The following is a 23426-nucleotide window of genomic DNA, read 5'->3' as shown; positions in this document are numbered from 1 at the left end:
CAAAGGGGCGGTCCTGCCAGAGGAGGGGGAGAATGCCAGCGCCTGAGGAATGTCAACTATTCAACATGGAGACGGCGGTTACTACGCTCGAGACCATGGTAAGTCTCGGGACTGCTGGCCGGGCCGCCACCGCGCACAACGGAAGCCGCCGTTCCCTTGAGGACCGAAGCGGCCTCCCGAAGAGCGGCCTAAACCAACGGAAGGAACAAAAGGGGTGGAAAAGCCGCGGAGGAGGGAAGGAATGTAAGAAAAGCTGCCCCCTCCCCCCATCCCGCCGGATTCAACCATTCCTCACGCCTGCAGGGGGGAAGCCCTAGAATAGAGCTGGACGCGCCCATTATTCACCCCGAAAGTGGGGGGGGTTTTGTGGGCTCGCTGCGTTTCTGCTGCCTGGCTGGAGGGGGGCGTGGTCCGTCGGGGGCGTAGCTTCTTGGGCTGGTCCGTTTCTCCCCCCCCAGCTCGAATTCCCGCGGGGGCGTGGCCAATAGTGCTTGTAGGCGTGGCTTGAATGCTGGGCTGGTTTCAGTGGTGGGTCGCCCCATTTCTCCTGACACCCCCCCCTCCCCAAGCGATGGGGCCTTTGGAAGGCCAGGAGAAAAAAAATGCTGGTTGCATTGAAGGAAAAATGAGAAAGGTTGGGAAGAGAAAGTCCATTGAACTAGACGGTCAATGGCATTGAAAAGAAAAAAAAAATAGCCTTTTATTGCCTATAGATAGGCCTCAACTTAATGTTCAGTCATTATCTTTGCTTTAATGACCCCCCTAATCTTTTGTGTGGTGGAGTCTGTGCACCTGAATGGAGCTGAGTGATTATTGGCCAGATGCCTTTCCTGTTGCCAGTGTGGAGTTACATTCAACAGATACATTCTCATGGTGCCCAGAGAGAAATATCTGCCTCTAACCTAGGATGGACCTGGTAGCCTCCTGATTGTGAGGCGAGAGCTCCACCTGTAGGCCACTGCACCAATGACAATTCATTTAGTGACTATGAAATGACAATGGCATGAAAATCCATGTTTCAATTTGCGGCATCTCTGTGCTCACATCAAAATTCAGCTGCTTCATATAATGGACTCTTATTATGATTGCAATGCTTGGAAATCATCTTTTTTGCCACCTTTTGACAAACAAGTCAATGGGGGAAGCCAGAGTCACTTAACCGTGTTGCTAACTGAACCACTGGCAAGAAAAGCCATGAAACGGGACAAAACTCAATGACTGTTTTTCCAAGCGGTCAAAATTTGGGGCTCAAATGGTGGTCGTAAGTCAAAGACTGCCTGTATTGAAGTACCTGTGCAAAGTATTGACTTGTTTTGTCTTCTGAAAGCTTATTTAGGGACTTCCTTATCCTGTTGCCCTCTGGAAGGGCTGGGTGGCCTCTAAATCTTCTCCTCTGCCCATACAAAATGCTACCTGGAGTTGATTCCTCTTGCAGCGTAGCAGATCTGGAAAGCACCAGGTTGAGAAAAGCCATTTTCAGCCATGGACAGCTTTTTCCCCATCCTAGTTGGCATTGCAAGAATATTGTGAGGCTAAATGACAACAAGAACTAGGTTTTGTCTAGTGCAGAGGTCTCCAAACTTGGCAACTTTAAGAATTGTGGACTTCAACTCCCAGAATTCTCCAGCCAGCATTGTTGTCAAGTTTGGGGGGCCCTTGTCTAGTACTTAAGACACCAGCCTAGAAACCAGGAGAAAGTGAGTTCTAGTTTTGCCTTAGGCATGAAATCCAACAAAGTGACTTTGGGCCAATCACTGGGAAACTGAGTTCTAGTCCTGCTTTAGATAAATAAGCTGGTTGGATGACATTGGTGAGTTCTAGTCCTGCCTTAGGGATGAATGCCTAAGCTGGGTGACTGTGTATCAATTACCAGGAGGCTGTGAGGTCTAGTCCTCCCTCTTAGGCAGGGGTCTTCAAACTTGACCGCTTTAAGACTTGTGGACTTCAACTCCCAGAATTCCTCCTCCAGTCATGTTAGCTCAGGAATTCTGGGAGATAATTTATCTGGCTCTTGCTAAGATGCCAAACAGTCAAACCCCGCTTGGGGTTCCCATTAATTGATTCTGAAGAAATGGAGGATTTGGGAACAGGGTACAGCTATACCTTACAGCAGGGGTCTTCAACCTTGGCAAGTTTACGACTTGTGGACTTCAACTCCCAGAATTCCCCCTCCAGTCAATGTTAGCTCAGGAATTCTGGGAGTAGTCCAAAGTCTTAAATGCCAAGGTTGAAGAGCCTTCCTTATTTTACAGTCATGACTGAGCCCAAATTTCTGTTGTTAAGCAAGTCTGTTAAGCGAGGTTTGCTTGATTTTACAACCTTAACTGGCAGACAACTATTCACCTTCCGGATGGATTGTTAGAGAAACAACTTTGCTGCTTTGAAAGAGAAACTTTTTGCCAGCACTTCTAATAAAGGGTTCCCTTCAGAAGATTTGTCGTGTTTGGGGAGGCTGGGTCAAAGCACTTTTCTTGCCACAGCTCGTAAGTGAATCACGGCAGCTGAGAAGTTAATAGCCACAGTTGTTAAGCGAACCTGGCTTCCCCGTGGAGACTTTGCTAATCAGAAGTTCGCAAAAGGGGATCACAGGACGCTGCAACCTGTCATTTATGTGAGCCAGTTGCCAAGCATCTGAATTTTGATCATGGGGATGGTTGCAAAGGACGTTACTCTGCAAAATGGTCTTAAGTTGCTTTTTTTTCAGTGCCGTTGCAACTTCGAACTGTCGCTAAACGAATGGACGTAAGTCAAGGACTACCTTAGTTAGTGAGGAATTCTTGAACTTCCCAATGGAACCTCAAATTGATTATGCTTTTAATTTGCATGCTTGTAACTGAACCTTGTAATGCTTGTAATCCTATTTGTCCTTCTAAGTTTTATTTATTACTTATTTATTAAATGTTGATGCCGCCCATCTTCCAAATGACACTGGGTGGCTTGATGGATATTCCAAGGCCTTCCTGCTCTCTCCCGCTTCCATTTTTGCCAGGAACGGCCTCTTAAGCTTACCTTGTCGTGTTTTGAAGAAGAGTTGCAAGCAATTGGGTATGGCTAGTCTAGACCAGGGCAAAGTTGGCTGGGGAATTCTGGGAATTGAAGTCCGCCAGGCTTAAAGTTGCCAAGGTTGGAGACCTCTGGTCTAGAACAGTGGCCCCCAAGCCTTTTGGGCACCAGGGACCAGTTCCATGGAGGGTTTGTTCCGTGGATTGGAGGGGTTATAGTTTACTGTGCCGCCTGCATCCTGTGGATGGAGCTTTGCTTGGTTTGCTGGTTTCTGGCATGCCGTGCCCTGCTGCTGTTCCACCCCGGTCTAGAGAAGGACCAGGGGTGACATGATAGCAGCCTTCCAATATTTGAGGGGCTGCTACAAAGAAGAGGGAGTAAAGCTATTCTCCAAAGAACAAGAAACAATGGATGGAAACTAATCAAAGAGAGAAGCGACCTGGAACTAAGGAAAAACTTCTTAACAGTGAGGACAATTAACCAGTGGAACAGCTTGCCACCAGACAATGCGGGTGCTCCAACACTGGAGATTTTTAAGAAGAAGACTGGGCAGCCATCTATCTGAAATGGTATAGGGTCTCCTGTTTAAGCTGGAGGGCTGGACTAGAAGACCTCCCAAAGTCCCTTCCAATCCTGTCATCATTGCTGTTTTCCGGATGGCGAGAGGTGTCCGTCCACTGCCCTTTTTATGTTGTACTACTAGTGAACATGCACAAAAAGCAGTGCAATGTTAAAAGGGCATTGGCCGGTAATGCTCAGTCAGCTAAAAACACAACATGTTAATCGTACAGATTTCGCGAGACTCCACGATGGCTTAAAAGCAGTAATAGGAAATCCCATCTTCCCCTCTGAATTTTGTTTTTGTTTTTAAAGTTTTGCCGCAGAAGCATTAACACACGAGTGCGCTTTGGCCTATGCTACAAGTCTACCAAAGGTTCTGTCTGCTAATCCAGGCATCCTTTGCCTATTAAGAAGAAGAGCCTCGTTTTTGCAAAACGCTTTGTCTAAAAAAACAGAAAACCAATTTTCCTAGTTATGGAGAGGCAGTTGTTCCTCTTGAGAGGCTGATCTGCAGGAATGCAACTCCCCCTTGCATTCTTTTCATGTTGGGCGTGTGTCTGCACACATTGCCCCCCTCCCCCCCCCCGCCCTATCCCTCGTGCCAGCACCCAGGCCCAAGGAGGACTGTGCTTATCTCCTAGTTTTACCAATAGCAATAGCACTTAGATTTTTATATCGCTTTGTAGTGCTTTACCGTCCTCTCTAAGCAGTGTACGGAGTCAGCCTCTGGCCCCCAACAACCTGGGTCCTCATTTGACCGAACTCAGAAGGACGGAAGGCTGAGTCGCCCTGGAGCCTGGTGAGATTTGAACCGCCAAAGTGCAGGCAGCCGGCAGCCAGCAGAAGTAGCCCTGCAGTGCTGCACTCTAACCACTGCGCCACCGCAGCTCGAAATAACTCTCTTATTTGGCAGACCACTTGAATTTGGCTGATTTTGTACCCGGGGAGATGGTCCTCTGAACTCGGCGAGTCCAAACCAGTAAGGAACATCATCTGTTGGAATATGGTGTGCTGTAGGTGGCACTGTTTGAACAGAGCTGGTTCGTCAATCTTCCCTTTTTTGAGGGACAGCTAGTTTTCTTCTCAAGGAAAACTCCAGCCGCTGATTCTGAGTTTTTGTCTTTGGTTCCCATGGCTTAAGCTTTCCCCAGTTGCCTTGGAAAGAAACTAATTGAGGAGAGAAGCAACCTAGAACTAAGAAGAAATTTCCTGACCATTAATCGGTAGGTCATGAAACATGTAAGAAAACAACCAAACTCAGAGACCACCAAGGACCCCACAATTCTCCTCCTCCTCCCCTCTTGTAGCACTGATGATGTTACCTAGTTGGGTCATAAAACATCTGCAACAAAATAACCAAGCTCAGAGACCACCAAGGACCCCACAATTCTCCTCCTCCTCCCCTCTTCTAGCACTGATGATGTTACCTAGTTGGGTCATGAAATGTCTGCAAGAAAACAACCAGAAAACTAGACAATTATTTGTCCAGAATGGTGAAAGATCTCCTGCTTGACCTCTGAAGTCCTTTCCACCTCCGTTATTCTGTTCCCTGGAGCCTTTTCCTGCTGACAGGAGCTCTGACTTCATTGCACTACTGTACTTGCCAGCTAGCAGTGCAATAGTATTGTCAAAGCACTTGTAAGCAGAACCCGCAACAGCGGCCCGGTGGTGGCATCACTCCAATGTTTCTCCAACCCTCCATGGCTGGATACGGAGCAATTCAGGCTCCAAAGGATCTGGGCTCTCACGTGACTCATCGATAAAGAGGTCAACTAACTGCTCAAAGGATAAAAAGGAAAAATTCTGGTCTGTAGGTCCGTTTTGCTGAATGGGCAGCTTCAACTGGTTTCCGAAACTGCGTGCTGGAGAGGTCCAAAGGTTTCTCCTTGGTGAGGCCTCTTCTGTGGCTTCACAGTTAAAGGTAAAGGTTCCCCTCGCACATCTGTGCCAGTCGTTTCTGGCTCTAGGGGGCGCTGCTCATCTCCGTTACAAAGCCAAAGAAGAGCCAGCGCTGTCCGAAGACGTCTCTGTGGTCATGTGGCCACCATGACTAAACGCCCGAAGGCGCACAGAACTCTGTTGACCTTCCCACCAAAGTGGTCCCTATTTTTCTACTTGCATGTTTTATGTGCTTTTTGAACTGCAAGGTTGGCAGAAGCTGGGACAATGGGGGCTCACTCAGTTATGCGGCGCTGGGGATTCGAACCGCTGAACTGCCAACCTTTTTGATCGACACGCTCAGTGTCTTAGCTCCTGAGCCACCTCATCCTCTTGGCTTCACATTTGTTTGGGTCCAATTGGTGATTCCTGTAATGGTCCTGCTATTGGTTCACAGAACAATTTATTTCCTTCCTTCCTTCCTTCCTGTATATTAGATTTCTATCCTGTCTTTATTTTATAAATGTATATTTTATAAATACACATGTTATTTTATAAATGACTCAAGGCAGTGAACATACCTAACGCTCTTTCCTCCTTCAGTTTTTCTGCACAACAACCCTGCAAGGTGGGTGGTTAGTAGAAAGAGCGGCTGAAGTCACCCAGCTGGTTTTCATGCCCAGAGCAGGACTAGAACTCACCGTCTCCTGGTTTCTAGCCTGGTGCCTTAAGTACTACACCAATGAGCTGAAAGACAGAATTTGTCTCTCTTTGAAAGGCTCAGTTCCCACCTTCTGTGGACAAGGCCTGGCCTAATCCTAATCTTAATCCTAAACCCGAATCCATTGGTATATGAAATCTGTCTTGTCTGCAAACGCTGCTGAAAGCACAGCGGCTTTATGTACAGGTAGTCCTTGACTTACGGCTGCAAATTGAGCCCGACATTTCTGTGGCGAAGCGAGACAGTTGTTCGGTGAGTTTTGCCCCTTTCTTGCCACAGTTGTTAAGTGCATCTCAGCAGTTGTTAAATTAGTAGCCCCGGTTTTTAAGCGAATCCGGCTTCCCCGTTGACGTTGCCGGTCAGAAAGTCGCAAAAGGTGATCACATGATCCCCAGGCACTTTAATAGCCATAAATGTGTGTCAGTTCCCAAAGGTCTGGGATTTTGATCACGTGACCACGGGGCTGCTGCAACAGTCGTGAGGGTGAAAAATGGTCATGTCCAGTGGTGGGATTCAAATTTTTTTTTAACTACCGGTTCTGTGGGCGTGGCTTGGTGGGCGTGGCATGGCTTGGTGGGTGTGGCTGGAGAAGGATGCTGTAAAATCCCCATTTCCACCTTACTCCAGGGATAGGATAGACCGCAAAATCTCCATTTCCTACTGCAAAGTCCCCATTCCCTCCCCACCCCACTAGCCTGCTTTCCAGCTCCGTTCTCCTGTGCAGGGCAACTAAAGGAGACCCGGCCAATCAGCTGGGACTCAGGAGGCAGAGAATAGATGGGGTTGGCGGGGCCAGTCAAGAGGTGGGATTGGCTGGTTCTCCATGCTACTCAAAATTTCCGCTCCCGGTTCTCCAGAACTGGGTCAGAACCTGCTGAATACCCACCTCTGTTCATGTCCCTTTTTTACAGTGCCGTTGTAACTTCGAATGGTCACTAAATGAACTGTTGTAAGCTGAGGACTTACCTGTAGATGTCAGGAAAGGATCCCGCTGCCAATTTGCCCTGCCTGACTTTGTTTGCTGCAGGTGCCGCTTATCCCGTAGCTCAGGCAAAAGGACCAAAATTCATCATCTTCAAAACCCAGCCTGACTGAGTATCCTCGGGGAATCCTGCATCCTTAGCTTGTGTTTGCCGAATGCAATTTGCGCACTGTACGCCACAACACTTATTCATATTGTAACTGGATGATTTGATCGAAACCGGTCCTTAAGGTGTCATTAAAGTGAGGTACGGGCATTGAAGTAAATGCAACGGCCATAAAAGCATTACATTAAAAAACATATTTATGGAAGCATTTGCAATCATGGATCTGCAGAAAAATTAAACACGGAAGCGTGTAGTCAGTTGAAACAAGAGCAAAAGAAATTGAGACAGGAGGAAAAAAATACATTTATTGGGTTGTAAATGCCCTAGTGCAGTGGTCGCCAACCAGTGGACCAGGGATCACTGGTGGTCCACGAGGAAATTTTTGGTCCGCAGAGAAATGTCACCCCCAAAGCAATTAATCTTCTGCTTTTGGCTACACTAAGGAAAGCAGCAGAAGTCTTTCTCTCCTCCAAATTCCACCAGAAATGAGTCTTTGAGGCCCTGCAAGGCATCCTGCTCCAAGAGGCTGCGCCGGCACGACAAGTCTCACAAAGACTCATTTCTGGCAGAGTTTGGGGGAGAGAAAGAAAGACTTCTGCTGCTTCTGCTGCTTTCCTTGCATGAAGCCAAAAGTCTCTCTCCCTTTCTCTCTCCCATTGAGAACGGAGCTGGGAACTGTATCCTGCGATCCCAAATAAAGAACAATCAATCAGTAGGAAAATGGGGTGGGGAATTTTCCTGCAGACTTTTGGGGGGATTTTCCCAGGGTCTCTGCTGCTTTCTGCAGAGACCCTGAGAAAATGTCAGCAAGCCACCGTCAGTCAAAATTCATATTAGTGGTCCGCGGGATTTAGAATTATGAGTTTGGTGGTCCCTGAGGTCCAAAAGATTGGCAACCCCTTCCCTAGTGTGTAACTTGAACAATGGGCCCTATCCAACAGCAGGAAATGTGGAGAAAAGCAAGGTTCTACACCTAGGCAGGAAAAAACGTTACAAGTACAGAATGAGTGAAACCTGTCTGTCAAACAGTCACTGTGAGAGGGACCTTGGAGTCCTAGTGGCCGATCCCTTAAACATGAGCCAGACCTGTGCAGCAGCAGCCAAAAAAGCAAATACGATCCTTGGTTGTATAAACCAGTGGTCCCCAACCTTTTTTGTGCCACGATCCGGTACCGGCATCACAAAATGATCGGTGGCCCGGTACCGGCATCAGCACGCATGACAAGGCAAGGCGAGCCAGCCGTCCCCCGCTTCTCCCCGCCACCTTCAACTCCTCCTTTGTACCTTTGTCGATGGGCTTCGCTTCGGGACGGCTTCGGGACAGTCGCTCGGCTCGCCTTGCCTTGGGTGCTGAAAGAATCCTCGCGCCTTAATTTCGTTCGAAGCCCCCTTCGATGAAACTAAGGCGCGAGGATTCCTTCAGGACCCAAATGCCGCTTTCCAACCGGAAAAGCTCACCCTGAAGCACTTTCTTGTCAAACAAGATGGCGCCCAGCAAACCGGCGGCCCGGTAGGAAATGTTCCACGGACCGGTACCGGGACCCCTGGTATAAACAGAGGCATAGAATTAAAATCACTTGAAGTATTATAAATCCTTTATAATACTTTATAAAGCTTTGCAAAGTCTTAGTAAGGCCACACCTGGAATACTGCATCCAGTTTTTGGTCACCACATTACAAAAAAGATGTTGAGACTTTGGAAAAAGTGCAAAGAAAAGCAGCAAAGATGATTAAAGGCCCGGAGACTAAAACAGACGAAGAACCAGTTGCAGGAATTGGGTTTGGCCAATCTAGAGAGAAGAAGGACCGATAGCAGTCTTCCAGTTTTGGCGGGGCTACCAAAAAGATGAGGGGGTCAACTTATTTTCCAAAGCACCAGAAGGCAGGACAAGAATCTCTGGATGGAAACTCATCAAGGTGAGAAGCAAGCTGGAATTAAGGAGACACTTCCTAAGAGTGAGGACAATTAACCAGTGGAACAGCTTGCCACCAGAAGTTGTAGGTGCTTCATCCCTGGGGCGTTTTAAGAAGAGACTGGACAGCAATTTGCCTGAAATGTTATACAGTTTCCTGCTTGAGCAGAGGGCTGGACTAGAAGACCTCCAAGGTTCCTTCCATTCTGATTGATTTTGTGAGCCTCCCAAATAAACCCGACCGGAAACATAACCAGATAAGCTAATTCTACAGGTAATTCTCCAGTTATGACCATAACGCAGCCTGCCCATCACGATAAGAACTGTAGATGGTTGTAAAGTGAATCGGTCATGTGACCGACACATTTTTATGGCCTTGTTTGCAGCAGTTGTTAAAGTGAACCGATCATTCACTATGGGTGCGGTTTTGCCGAAAGCCAGAAGTAAACACCAGTTTTCAAGCAAAACCGTAATAAAAACATGCTCACAGGTCTATTCTATGGCAACTCCACACGGTCACTAAGCAACTGGTCGTAAGTACTGTACTGTATTACAGAATCTTTAACAAAGGTTCTGTTTTACATTCAGGGGATCTTTCAAGCCGGACAGGACAATTCTCCGTCTCTTTTTATTGCCTGGTTGAGCTGGGGCAGATTCTTTCAAATTTCTCTGTCCGTTTCTCAGTCGTGAGCTTCTCCTTTTATTTGATGGTTCTTTTGCCACCGTCTCTTTCCCTCGCCTTCCAAGGTCATTCTCCCATTCCATTCGTATGTTAAGTTAATCTGACTAACTTAATGACTGCAGCAAGCCAACCTGCGAGATGGTTGGTTGTAAGTCTTGTTTACGGTGCCATGGTAACTTCAGTCACTAAACGAATGCCTGTAAGTCAAGGACTGCCTGTATTCTCCTTAAGAGGGGGTGAGATGCCATCGATATGGAAATATTACTGTATTACTATATTATATATACGGCATTACGGTATTACTATTCTTCTCATCCTTCCTAGTACCTATCTCTCCCCACTTAGGACTAGAATCATGTTGCTTGTATCTTTACAACTGATATTGTTTTATTTGTTTTCCTGGTATGTTTTGATTACGTATTAGTAACCTATGTATGATTTGATTGCTGAGAGTAACCTATGACTATCACTAAGTGTTGTGTCTTATGATTCTTGATGAATGTATTTTTTTTTCTTATGTATACTGAGAGCATATGCACCAAAGACAAATTCCTTGTGTGCTAATCACACTTGGCCAAAAAAGAATTCTGTTCTGTTCTCTATATGGTTACAATTCAATGTCTTCTTTTTTTCTTTCTCTTTTTCTCTCTTTCCTTTCTTCTTCCTCTTTCTCCCTCCCTCCTTCTTTCTTTCTTTTTCTTCCTTCCTTCTTCCTCTCTCCTTCCTAACTTACTTTCTTTCTTTCTTTCTTTCTTTCTTTCTTTCTTTCTTTCTTTCTTTCTTTCTTTCTTTCTTTCTTTCTTTCTTTCTTTCTTTCTTTCTTTCTTTCTTTCTTATTTCTCCCTCTCTCTCTCGTTCTCTCCCTCCCTCCCTGTTTGTTTATGTATGTATGTATGTATGTGTTCATTTTATTTATTTATTTATATGCTGCCTCTCTCCTCTACAAGGTGATCTTATGCCATCTTCCTACCCCCAATTCATCCTAAGCAGAGGCATTTGGTGGGTGGCCTTCTTCTCACTCCGTACGTTGTATTAATGGGGTGCGATTGTGTTTTTTTTTTCATGTTTTAGTTCCAGAAGGGCGAATCTGACCTGGATTACATCCAGACAACGTTGGAGTTTGAAATGATGAGACGGCTCCCTAACGAACTCGCCCAAGAGGTACCGTCCTTAGGCTTATGCCTGAAAGCATTGCTTGACATCCTCTGAGAAATATTTTAATGCCTCATTGTTAAGGTTCTTAAGCATGACCATATTTTACTGAATAAGCACAGTTTTGGGGTTGCAAAAAAAAGGAATATGGGGCCCTTGGTGCTCTCTGAGTTTGGCTGTTTTTCTTGCAGACGTTTCATTACCAAACTAGGTAGCATCGTCAGCGTTATTGGGAGTGTTGTTTTCTTTTTGGCAATTAAACAGAGAGCAAACCCCACTGCCCTCTAGCATTGATGATGTTACCTAGTTTGGTAATGAAATGTCTGTAGGGAAACAACCAAGCCCACAGAGCACCAAGAACCACATAGCCATTATAATTTTGCTTATATCTTAAACAGACAATTTGGGGAGCTCATGATTGTGTCCTTCATAGGCATACAAATTTAAGGTTTGTCTTAGCTTGCCTATCTTCACCCTCAGAAAACTGTTCAGTCAGTTCTTTAAGACTATAACCCAAAGACCTAATTGTTGTGACCCAGGCTTCCCAAAATCATGAAGCAGACTCCTTGTCCCGATAAAACCCCTTTTATTAGGTTAAAGTGAATTCCTCTCCAGCAAGGTTTTCCATGAGATTTCACAACTACAGACCTTTATCAAGCTCGGAGAGTTCCAAGGCCGATCTCTTCCAAATGCCACACTGTAGCAGAAATTACTTGGCAAGAAGTCAGGGACAGATCATCACACTAATGAATTGAACTAATGGTCTCCTGCAAACCCCACTCCCCTTTGGCTCATATTTATTCCTATGGGAGAGGCCATTCACCATCCACCTGTGCCTTTCCTCCCGAGTTGACCCTTGTTCCTTAACTGTTCCCTTCTCCTGGCAGCTCTGTGCATGCGCACTCTGGGAACAGGCTCCAGCTGTTCTTCTTCCCCACTTATCTCCGACTCCAAAGGCAGCTGATGACTGTCAGACGGCCCTGGCTCCATCTCTGCCTCTGATGCAGAGCCCTCGTCAGAGCCTTCCCCAGACTCCAGGACTGGACCAGGTTCCTCCCCAACCTCCTCACTCTCCGAGTCTGCCGCCAGCTCTGTTGGCTGATAGCGGGCCACAACACTAATAATTTTCCAGAGGCTAACTTTATAGAAGAACTGATTAAGGTAGAAGTTACTGATTAACATTTTGGAGAAGGAACCAGGCAACGTTTTTTCCCCCTTGATGCAACCAGGTTTGCAAAAAGATTTGGATCCAAAGAAGCGTTCTGCACACTGCAGTTGCAGTCAGAATGGATTCAAGATTCCACATCCCTGGTTCTGATATTAGATCTCAATTGTCCAATGAAGTTGATTGACAACAGCATAGAACAAGCCGAAAGACAAGCTCCTCCTTGTACACTGTTGGGTGTCAATTTGGAGAATTGGCCTAAATGGTTGTGAAGAAGCCACTTGTTCTGTTTTCCATCTGTTCTTTCACATTCCTGATGATTCTATGGAGTGTCTTGAAGGTGCTTTTGTTTTCAAGAGACAACTGGATTTTCTTGCTTTTCTTTGAAGACGTTTTGCTTCTCATCCAAGAAGCTTCTTCTGCTCTAAAGACAGCTAGTCATATTTGCAGTTTTTAGAGAGCCGTTGAGGCCACTTGGAGATATATCTCTGTCCTCAGGGTCACCTGAGTAGTCCAAATGGGTGTGGAGCCTTCTACGACCCAGTCCCTTCAGCAGTTCCAAGAAGGCTCTACACCCATTTGCACCTGTTGTGGTTAGCCGGCAGCAGGTGCGGACAGCTGAGGAGAGCGCGGACTCAGATGAGTCAGGACCATCAGGGAGTGGACTGCTGCCTTCAGAGATTGTGGGGGCTGGCAGCAGCGATGAGGAGGTTCCCGAGGAGCCTGTGCCAAGTGCGCGTGAGTGCAGGGCTGCTCGCAGGAAAGAGCAGCTACAACAGCATGGGTGACTCGGGAGTAAGGCTGCAAGTTAATGGCCCCTCCTTCAAGAAGATAAAAGCCAGCTGTGAAATGAACACTCTTTGCAGAAGGCGAAGACGTTTTGAAACTCCAGCCTCGAGGACATTCCAGTATCCTGAGTTTGTATTTGAAGATTCTTGTATCGCAAATTATTTCTTGTCTGTTATCTTTTGGCAAGTCTCGCACAGTTTGGCAAGGCTTGTGCTTATCCCAGCTAATTATTTTGCAAAAGCATTACAAGGTTTCTGTTCCCTCTGGATTGTGTTTGATTTGTTGGAAAAGGGCGTGGGTCAGAACAGCACCACTCAGGTGACCCTGAGGACAGAGACAAATCTCCCAAGTGGCCTAAACAAATCTCCAAAAGAATGCAAATGACCAGCGGTCTGCAAGAAGTATGAATCCTTCCATTCCCCACCATCCAGTCAGAGCCGAAGAAGCTTCTTGGATGAGAAGTAAAACGTCTTCAACGAAAAGAAAGTCAGTCTAGTTGCCTCTTGAAAAAAGGACATTTGGGACAACCACGTCCTGGATGACTGAGAAGCTGGAGAGGTTGACTGCAGTAACCGTAACATGTGCTCAGTTAGCAGTTGGGAGCTGAAGAGATACGGCAGCTCATTTGGACAATTACAGGTAGTCCTCGACTTACAACCAAAATTGAGCACAAAAGCTTTTGTTGCTCAGTGCGACAGTTGTGAGTTTTGCCCCATCTTACGACCTTTCTTGCCACGGTTATTAAGTGAATCGCTGCATTTGTTAATAACATGGCTATACGTGAACCTGGCTTTCCCAGATTGAGTTTGAGGTCGCAAAAGGGGGTCACAAGATCTCAGGAGACTGCAACCGTCGTAAGTGTGAAAACCGGTTGTAAGTCTGTTGTAATGACGAGGCAGTCGAGTTGTTTGATCACAATCAACTGAATCATGATGATCTTTATTGGAGTCTAGTCTTGCATTTATACACATTTTTAATTATCCCCCATCATTGGTTAACTTTGGTTACTGCTTAACTTTCGTTACTGTTTAGCACAGTAATTAACACAATTAATTATCTCTAGTTAAAGTCTAACATATGTTTACTTCTTCTCTCTAATCCTCCTTTAGATTAGTGACTTTGTTTACCTGAGTTGTATTTGCTTGGAAACATTCTTTATCTGAGGTTTGCCATCCGAGATTGGAACATTCCTGCAATTGCAACTCTACATAAGTCCTTTTTTTCAGGGCTGTTGTCACTTTGAACGGTCACTAAACGAATGGTTGTAAGTTGAGGACTGCCTGTATAAGTAGGCAAAGATTGAGGCCATCAGCTCTCAGCTTTGGCCTCTCATGTTTTCAAGGTAATAGATACTTCACTGTAGCTTGGCTCAGTAGACAGGTGTGCTAACGATCCCCTCTAGCCTGGGAACTCAGTGGTTCTCCCCTTCGAAAGCTTCGTCTCTGTTCTATTCAGACTTTCTTTTTTGAATGTTGAGTTCTGAATCTGCTGATGTGGACCTTGTGTTCTTAAAGTGCTTGATGCCTTCGGCTAGTCTAGTAAAGGGAAGGACCAGGGGAGACAGGAGAGCAGTCTTCCAATATCTGAGGGGCTGCCACAGAGAGGAGGAAGGGGTCAGGCTATTCTCCAAAGCTCCTGTAGGCCAGACAAGGAATAATGGATGGTAAGTGAACAAGGAGAGAGATTCAATCTAGAAATAAGGAGAAACTTTCTGACAGTGAGAACAATCAACCCATGGAACAGAAGTTGCCCTCGGAAGTTGTGGGAGCGCCATCACTTGAGACTTTCAAGAAGAGATTGGACTGCCATTTGTCAGAAATGGTGTAAGGTCTCCTGCTTGGGCAAGGGGGTGGACTAGATGACCTACAAGGACTCTTCCAACTCTGATTAAATGTTGTCTATCTGTCTTTTCCCTTCTGTTTCTTGCTTTGGACACAGGAAAATCCTCTGGCCCTGATACAGCAGCTGTCGGTAGTGAAATTGCGTTACAAAACCTTGTGCGAGCAGCTGGAGAAGATTTCCGCGGAGCGGCGAGAGTCCATGCGTGCCATCCGGGCCACTCTGGCTAAAACGGTGAAGTTGGTCCAGGAAATACAGGAACACGCCGGGACAGAGGTAATGCTCTGGGTGCTTGATTGCTACTTGTAATGTGCGCTTCTCTCAAGATTTTGCCTTCTCTTCTTTGGAGTAGTTGGAGTCTCTTCCAGATTCCATTTGAATCTATTGGGGGGAGCAACAGAAAAACTTTCTAGGGATCCGCGTGCCTCAGGCCAGCATCATTCATCATCAACCAGAGGTTTAGTGAGATAGAATCACATCTCAAGTAATGCCAGTAGAAGAGAAGCTCAAGGTTGAACTGAGAGGGTCCTTGGAGCTCTCTGAGCTTGGTGGTTTTCTTGCAGACGCTCGATTACCCAACTAGGTAACATCATCAGTGCTAGAAGGAAATGTGACGTTTGCTCCCTCTTTTTATACGTGGCGTGCCCTGTAAGTGTTGGTGGGAGTGTTTTTGGTGATTCTTTTGGCTGCTGTTTACGATTTTTTCTTTTTCTTTAAATATTTAGAAATCCATATCCCCTTAGCATTAGCATAGTCTTTAGCATTTAGCATACCTCCAATGCGGGTTTTCCGACTTCTCTCAAAGTTCTATCGCTGTTCTGTTTGAAAGGAGAGTGAAAAGAAAAAAAGTTTTCCCTTTAATATCCATTCATCGCTTACTCAATCTAGGAACAATGTATCTTTAATAAGTATTAAATATCAGGATACTTTCACTGTTGTTTTGTCCCGGTCAGCAAAGATCACTTTCACTTCTTCACAGCTCCTCCTGCACTTTCTTTTTCCGGCTGAGCTCTTCTATGTGGCGGCCATTACAGACCGCCGCTCAGCTGCCTTCGGAGAGGGAGATTTAGCTGGCTAGGGAAGAGAGATGCGATGTCTCTCGTCCCTGCCAGAGCCCCGCAGTCTTCACCACCTTCTGTGAAGGTGGCTTAGCCCCGAAGCCAAATGGCTCGGGGCACTCGGGCAGTGAACACAGGCAGGGACCACGCACAGTCGCAGATTTCTGCCTGCACCGAAGCGCTGCAAACCGGAAGTCCAGGCTGCTGTTTACGATTTGACTGGGGTGTATCCATGAACACCATCTAACTCCTTAATTTCACAATACGTGATTAGACTTCACTATAGTTTCAATTGGGAAATGGAGATCTTAAATCAAGCCAAATCCAAAAACTACTAGAAAATTACTGGAAACCTGGCACTTAGACAAATCAGCCATTGACAGACGCAAAGAGATAAACCACATCTACATACCATTCAAAATAGACAAGCGAAAAAGGAAACAAACAGAGCAAAACACATCCTCACCAGCAAACAATACTTAGAGAAGCAGAGATTAACCCCAACAGCAACTAGACCCATGATGGCGAACCTATGGCAGGCGTCCCACAGGTGGCACACGGAGCCATTTGTGCGGGCACTCAAGCCTCAGCCAAACTTATCTGCACTGCACATGTGCACGCTTCCCTTGAGCTTCTCAGCTGATTTTCGGCCCCTTTGAGGCTTTTTTTGCCCTCCTGGGGCTCGAGGGAAGCCTCTGCAGCCTTGGGAGGCTGAAAAATGGGCCTTCTGGAAATACCAGAAGTGCCAAAACGGGCCCGTTTTCAGCCTCCCGAGGCTTCCCTCGAGTCTCCAAGAGGGCGAAAACGGCCTCCCCTGGGCTCTAGAAGCCTTCCAGAGGCTGAAAACGGGCACTTCCTGTATTTCTGGAAGGCCCGTTTTTCGGCCTCCTGAGGCTGCAGAGGCTTCCACAGGCCCTCAAATGGTCTGAAAGTCAGCTGGGAGGTGCGTACATGTGCAGTGCAGGTAAGGGGGGGGTGGTGGTGTTGCATGTTCAGGGGTGGGGGGGCACATTGCATTGTGGGTGCCAGCATGCGCACACTTTCAGCACACCACAACGAAAAGGTTCGCCATCACTGAATTAGACCAATAGACAAGAAAAAAACAAAATACCCCGATCAAGGAACTACGGGCTGAGACAAACAAGCTAACAATAAACAAAAGCCTAATAAAGGAACCACCAAGAGGAATCCCATCAACACTGAAAGGGCAAGCCACAAAGAGAGAACAAACGCCACTCCTTGCTATCTCTGATGATGTCACCTAGTTGGGTCATGAAACATCTGCAAGAAAACGACCAAGCTCAGAGAGCACCAAATAAGAGCACCACATCTCAAATAAGAACTCGGTGACACAGTGCAATTGTTTGTTACGTATTATAAGGCAGTAGCCTAGAGGTGGAGCTCTTGCCTCACAATCAGGAGGCTGTGAGTTCGATCCTAGGTATATACTGTATGCATGTATATGTATGTATGTATGTATGTATGTATGTATCTATATATATCTATATCTCTATCTCTCTCTATATATATATGGTATTCAGCTTTGTTCGGGTATTTTTCCACATCATTATAGTTGTGCTTTTAAAGTTGTAGCAACGTTTCAGCAGAATCTCATCTGCCATCATTCTGCCGAAACGTTGCTACAACTTTAAAAGCACAACTATAATGACGTGGGAAAATGCTCGAACAAAGCTGAATACCATACATGTAAGTACTCATGAAAACTTAATAAATAAATACACACACACACACACACACACACACACACACACACATCTCTGGGCCCAAGGAGTGCTAGAAGGGAGTGAGGTTTGCAGGGAAGAGGAGGAAGAAGACAATGACTGTGAGGGTCTTAGTGCTCTCTGAGCTTGGTGGTTTTCTTGCAGGCGTTTTCATTACCCAGCCAGGTAACATCATCAGTGCTAGAAGGGAGTGAGGTTTGTGAAGAGGAGTGAACTTTGCATTGGCGACAGAAAGGGCAGGCAGCCAGTAAACACTCAGCTCCATTCAGTTGCCCCAACTCCACCCTGATGCAAGGGATTACGGCAGGATCTGGCCGGGGGGGGGGGGGGGCTTACATCTGGCCTGCAGGGCTATCCTGGAAACAGGGAATGACCGGCCTCTGGTGCATCCGCCAGCAAAAACGGTCTCCCAAGCTCCTTTTTCACTGGCAAAGGGTTGCAGGAGGCCATCCCAGCCGAAAACAGCTCAGGAGTCCATTTTCGGTAGCAGGCCACAGATATCCCCGACGCTGATGTCAAAGTAGCCATGCCCCCACTGCCCTGGTGGTCAAACACAACTCTAATGTGGCCCTCAATGAAATTGTGTTTGACACCCCTGGATTACGGAATCATTAAAGACAAAAATAAAGAACAAGGGATTTTACCGACTCCAAAACTGCCATTGAGCAGGTCTTTGAGTAATCTTGTGTCAACCAATTAGCCTGAAGGCGGTATGCTAAACCATAACATAGTTAACTGCTGGGTTCATACAACAAGCTCAGCCAAATCAAATGTGACAGGGAATCACATTACTGTTAAGACATAACTTGTTTTCTTTGGCTTAGCGGTTGCAGCTTATAATATTAACAATTTATGATTTAGTTGTCATGGTTAAATTACCTTATTGTGTAGACACAGTAATTGTGGTTTATGAATTCTAATTGACGGTTTAAAATCAAGTGAGGCAAGTCAAAAGCAATTTATCCGTGGCCAACATTGGCCAATACGTTACCTTTTCTTTTTAACGTTTTGCCTGTTTACTTCTTAAATGTATATCTTGCTTTTCCACCAAATGGCCCTCAGAGATCTACAAGCATTAATATAAAAATAATAAAAAGCAAACTTGCATTGGGAATTAAGCCTTTAACAGTTTGTTGCAAAGCTTCATCGAAATGAGCCAATAGTTAGGCGTGAAAGCTGGCTGGGTGACTTTGGGCCAATCAAAAGGAGAGGGTGTGTTTTAGTCCCACCTTAGGCATGCAAGTTGGTTGGGTGACTTTGGGCCAATCAATAGGAGAGGGTGTGTTCTAGTCCCACCTTAGGCATGAAAGCTGGTTGGGTGACTTTGGGCCAATCAATAGGAGAGGGTGTGTTCTAGTCCCACCTTAGGCATGAAAGCTGGTTGGGTGACTTTGGGCCAATCACCAAGAGACAGTGAGTTCTAGTCCCGTTTTAGACATGAAAACTGCTTAGGTGACTTTGGGCCAATCACCAGGAGACTGAGAGTTCTAGTCCCACTATGGGCATGAAAGCCAGCTGGGTGACTTTGGGCCATTCACCAGATGGGGAGTTCTAGTCCCACTTTAGACACAAAAGGCAGCTAAGAGACTTCGGGCCAGTCTCTCTCTTTCACCCCAACCCATCTCACGAGGTTGTTATGGTGGGGAAAATAGGCGGAGGAAGGGGTATGATATATGTTTGCTGCCTTGAGTTATTTATAAAACGAATAAAGGCAGGATATAAATAAATATGTGAAATCAATTCCATTCTCTTCCCCCTAGATCTCTCCTCTGTCCGAAGAACAACAGCTTGCAATGCAGCATTTGCTGTACCAGACTCCTAAAGTGATAGAAGGTTTGACAGAACAGGTAATTCTAACCATAAGAATCTGGCTTTCTATGTCCGGTCCTGAATAGCCTAAAGTAAAATCCTGGCCGTTTGATAAGCTTGTAGCATATGTATAAGTAAAGCTGGAGGTTTTTTCCCCCTCTCCTGGAAACAGAACTCAGGTTTTACAACAGGGGCGTTAAATTCAAGGCCAGATCTGCACCTGTGGGGTGCTTCGATCTGCAGGGCTGCTCTGGAAACAGCAAAGGCTTGGCCCGCGGTGCCTCTGCCGGCAAAAACAAACAAACTGTGATGAGCCGGGGCGTGACATAAAAATAACAGAGTCACAAAAGTAGAATAAATTCCCTTTAATGCCTCCAACTTGGGCCTCAATGTCCAATTATCCTCGACTAGATATCAAACTCTTCCAAAAAACAGTCTATGAAGAAAGTAAATGCAGTCCGAACCAAAAGTAAAAATAATTAGAAATTTTAAAAAACCCAACACAAACCACACTGGAGTCATTAACACGGCAGACCAGGATGATAAATTGCAGACTTCCACAAGATAATGCAGTTACCACAGTTGGGAAGATGCCAAAACCCAGATAATCCTCAACCAAGATAAAACACGCTTTGCTTCCAGCAAAGAGCTATTTAAAATGCCCCACTTATATCCTGTTCTCCCAGCTGCAACTAATGAAAGAGATCAGGGCCCTTTTCTCTCCCGTAAGCCACGTTGCTCCTTTCTCCGTTCCTCCCTGCGTGCCCGAGGATGAAGAGGGTGGTGGCCCTGGGTCTTCCTCTGAATGCCCATCTGGACTGTGCTCTTCCTGTTTCTTCCACAGCCACTGGAGTCACACTCCCACTCCCTGTCAGCTCCTCAATCTCCCCAGGTCAGACTCCAACAAGGGCATGACACAAACCCTCTGTCAGCCATATTTGGCAGGTCAAGCACAGCCCTGATGGGGCCCTCAATGAAATTGAGTGTCAACTCATAAAACATTTTCTATGCCTGCTTTATAGTTGCCAACAGAAGAGGAGGGGGAAGGAGTTTGAAAGAGCAGTGCAGCAGTTTGGAACCGAAAGTGCATTCCATTCATATCTTGCAGAGATTGTAACTAGGCGACTGGCGTTTCTGCTGGGCAAATCTCTTAATTGGAGAACATGATTGATTACTCTTGGCTATGAATGTGCTTCGTTGGAGAATGTGAATTATGATATACTGAGAGGAGGTGGGGGAAAGCCAGGGTCAAGGGTGACAGTGAATTACGTTTCTCAGACAGGTCGTGCCAAAATGTCACTCTGAATGAATTATTCCAAGTTTTTTGAAGTTTGGCTCAAGGCTCATTATTTAATTAGGGGGATTGCTGGAATCCTGACAGCGAGTTCGACACCCCCGTTTTACAACCTGGTTTTTAACTTGCTTCCTTTTTAAGCAGCCAATAGCGGATGCTAGTTTCTTCTGCCTCTTAACTTCTTGTGTAAAGATTATTAGACTTTCAGTTGGAGGGCTTTTTGTAGGTTTGTTTTTGCACGTCCTATAAAACAGTGGCTCCCTAACCTTATGGGCACCAGGGACCAGTTCCACAGAGAAAGGTTTTGCATGCTGCCTGCAGCCCACAGATGGGGGCTTCTGGCATGCCACGGCCCGGTGCCAGCCACAGTCCGGGTGGGGGGGAACCTCTGCTATAAAACACCTCCAGTCCTTGACTTACAACCGTTCATTTAGTGACCGTTTGAAGCGACAACACTGCTGAAAATAGTGAATTTATTTATTTGATTTGTCAGTCGCTGACAAGATAATAGGTATAAACATGAGTAAGAATACAGGAAAGAGGACCGAATAAATTGGGACAATAGGACAGGGACGGTAGGCACGATTGTGTGCTTATGCACGCCCCTTACAGACCTCTTAGGAATGAGGTGAAGTCAATAGTGGATAGTAGTGGATAGTTTTTATCTATCGATCTATCTATCTTTCTTTCTTTCTTTCTTTCTTTCTTTCTTTCTTTCACTTCATCTATATCTATCTACAGCTCTCTGTCTATCTATATATCTATCATCTCTCTCACTTTATCTATCTACAGTTATCTGTATCTATCAATCATCTCTTTCTCTCACTTCATCTATCCATTTTATTTTATTTATTTGGTCAATCGCTGACAAAATAATAGGTATAAGAATAAACATGAGTAAGAATACAGGAAATAGGTAGGAATAAATGGGGACAATAGGACAGGGATGGGAGGCACGATGGTGCGCTTATGCACGCCTCTTACAGAACTCTTAGAAATGGGGTGAGGTCAATAGTGGATAGTTTGAGGTTAAAGGAGTGGGAGTTTGAGGATGTGACAACAGAGTCAGGTAGTGCATTCCAGGCATTGACCACTCTGTTGCTGAAGTCATACTTTCTGCACTCAAGTTTGGAGCGGTTAACGTTGAGTTTGCATCTGTTGTGTGCTCTTGTGTTGTTGCAGTTAAAGCTGAAATAGTCATTTACTGGTAGGACATTGTAGCAGATAATTTTGTGTACTACACTTAGGTCCAACTGTAGGTGGCGGAATTCAAGATTGCCCAAGCCCAAAATCTCAAGCCTGGTGGTGTAGGGTATTTATTCTGTTGTGAGCAGAGGAGTGTAGTAACTCTTCTCGTGAAATACTTCTGGACTCGCTCAATTGTATTAATGTCTGATATACAGTGCGGATTCCAGACTAATAAACTGTATTCGAGTATTGGTCTAGCAAAGGTTTTGTATGCTTTAGTTCAGTATTACCGGAGGAGAAGCGCCGTTAAGATTAAATTTACAACTCTTAACTTAAACCGTTTTTCACACTTACAACTGTTGCAGCCTCCCTAGTGTCCTGTGATCAAAATTCAAATGCTGGGCAACAGACTTGTATTTATGACGGTCGCAGCGTCCCGGGGGGTCATGCAATCCCCTTTTGCAACCTTCCAACAAGCAAAATCCATGGGGAAGCCAGATTCACTTAACAACTGGGTTACCGATTCAACAGCTGCAGGGATTCCCTTAACAGCGTTGGCAGGAAAGGTAGTAAAATAGGGCCAAAAGTCACTTTGGGCTCAGTTGTGGTCGTAAGTCAAGGACTACCTGTATTTCTCATTCATCGTGCTAATGAATTAACGTGGGCTACCTGTGCTTTTCCTTTTGCGAGAAAATGGGGGGCGTTTCTTCGATGCTTAAAAGAATCTCTGTTCTTTTCCTACAGAATTGTCCAAAAGAAGATTAAATCCGCTGATGTCCTGCATGAACATTTCAGAAAGAAACTTCCCAGTGGGAGGTGATGAAGTGACCACATACCTTTTTGTGTATATATATTTTTTTATCCTGTTGGAGATTATTCCTGTGTTTGGTGCCTAGGTTCCCCAGATCTCATAAGACCACCAATGTATAAAAGGTGCTGTTTCGAATTATGTGCTGGTGTCGATATTGTAACTTTATTAAAAATGTGAAAAAGTTTACAAAACGATCAGCCAGTTTACATGATCTGAATGCCTCTGCCCAAAGGGCAGGGTTTTTGTCGGTATATTATTGGTGTAACCCTGCCCTTCCAGTGTTTACATGTGACTCGGGTTAACTGTCAGTAATGACAATTGATTTCTGACCTAGTTCAACATTCCGGAAAAATAAAATGAATAAAACAAAATAAAATATGGTGGTGGTTTTATTTTGCTTAGCCAGAGTCTATAAAAACCATAAACAAGACAACAATCCGTAATTCCTCCTTAGTTCAAGCTTCTCACTTGATTAGTTTCCATCTGTTGCTTCATCTGTCTTCTTCTTTATTATATATATAAAAGCGAAATACCACTCACGCATCTTCACAAAATCTCCAGAACTGTAAAACCTACAAACTTGAAATTTGGCGCGTATGTTCCTCTTGGCTTCTAGGTGCTCACTAAGAAAGGATTTCTCAAAATGACCATCAGAGCATTAGTATTTCCTATTTTATTATTAAAAGGCTCTGAGGCTAAGGAGTTCTACTCCCCCTCCCCACATGAAAAGAAA

The 23426-nt window shown here is 45.5% G+C and overlaps 2 protein-coding genes across 3 annotated transcripts in view; one reads left to right on the top strand and one right to left on the bottom strand.

Annotated features, from left to right (window-relative positions):
- PRR11 (proline rich 11) overlaps window positions 1–23426 on the bottom strand; it is a 58708-nt gene that overhangs the window by 24682 nt on the left and 10600 nt on the right. The gene's annotated exons all lie outside the window — the stretch shown is intronic.
- Window positions 17–23085, top strand: SKA2 (spindle and kinetochore associated complex subunit 2). The gene is made up of 5 exons (XM_026710180.2): window positions 17–98; window positions 10918–11007; window positions 14891–15067; window positions 19352–19438; window positions 22627–23085. Exons 1-5 carry the CDS (start codon window positions 33–35, stop codon window positions 22645–22647), a joined length of 441 nt encoding a protein of 146 aa, XP_026565965.1. The 5' UTR covers window positions 17–32; the 3' UTR covers window positions 22648–23085.

Source organism: Pseudonaja textilis, chromosome 1 (genome assembly GCF_049901715.1).
Source record: "Pseudonaja textilis isolate UNSWEBS1 chromosome 1, rPseTex1.2, whole genome shotgun sequence".
In the NCBI taxonomy this organism is placed as follows: domain Eukaryota; kingdom Metazoa; phylum Chordata; class Lepidosauria; order Squamata; family Elapidae; genus Pseudonaja; species Pseudonaja textilis.
Note: the sequence above shows the minus strand (reverse complement) of the source record. Positions and strands in the feature narration are given on the sequence as shown.

What these genes read in the sequence shown, in the direction of transcription:
- SKA2 (XM_026710180.2), top strand. Translation starts at nt 33, where the DNA reads ATGCCAGCGCCTGAGGAATGTCAACTATTCAACATGGAGACGGCGGTT. An exon ending in TTACTACGCTCGAGACCATG is followed by an intron (nt 99 to 10,917) that starts GTAAGTCTCGGG and finishes TTCATGTTTTAG; the next exon opens with TTCCAGAAGGGCGAATCTGA. An exon ending in AGGAACACGCCGGGACAGAG is followed by an intron (nt 15,068 to 19,351) that starts GTAATGCTCTGG and finishes TCTTCCCCCTAG; the next exon opens with ATCTCTCCTCTGTCCGAAGA.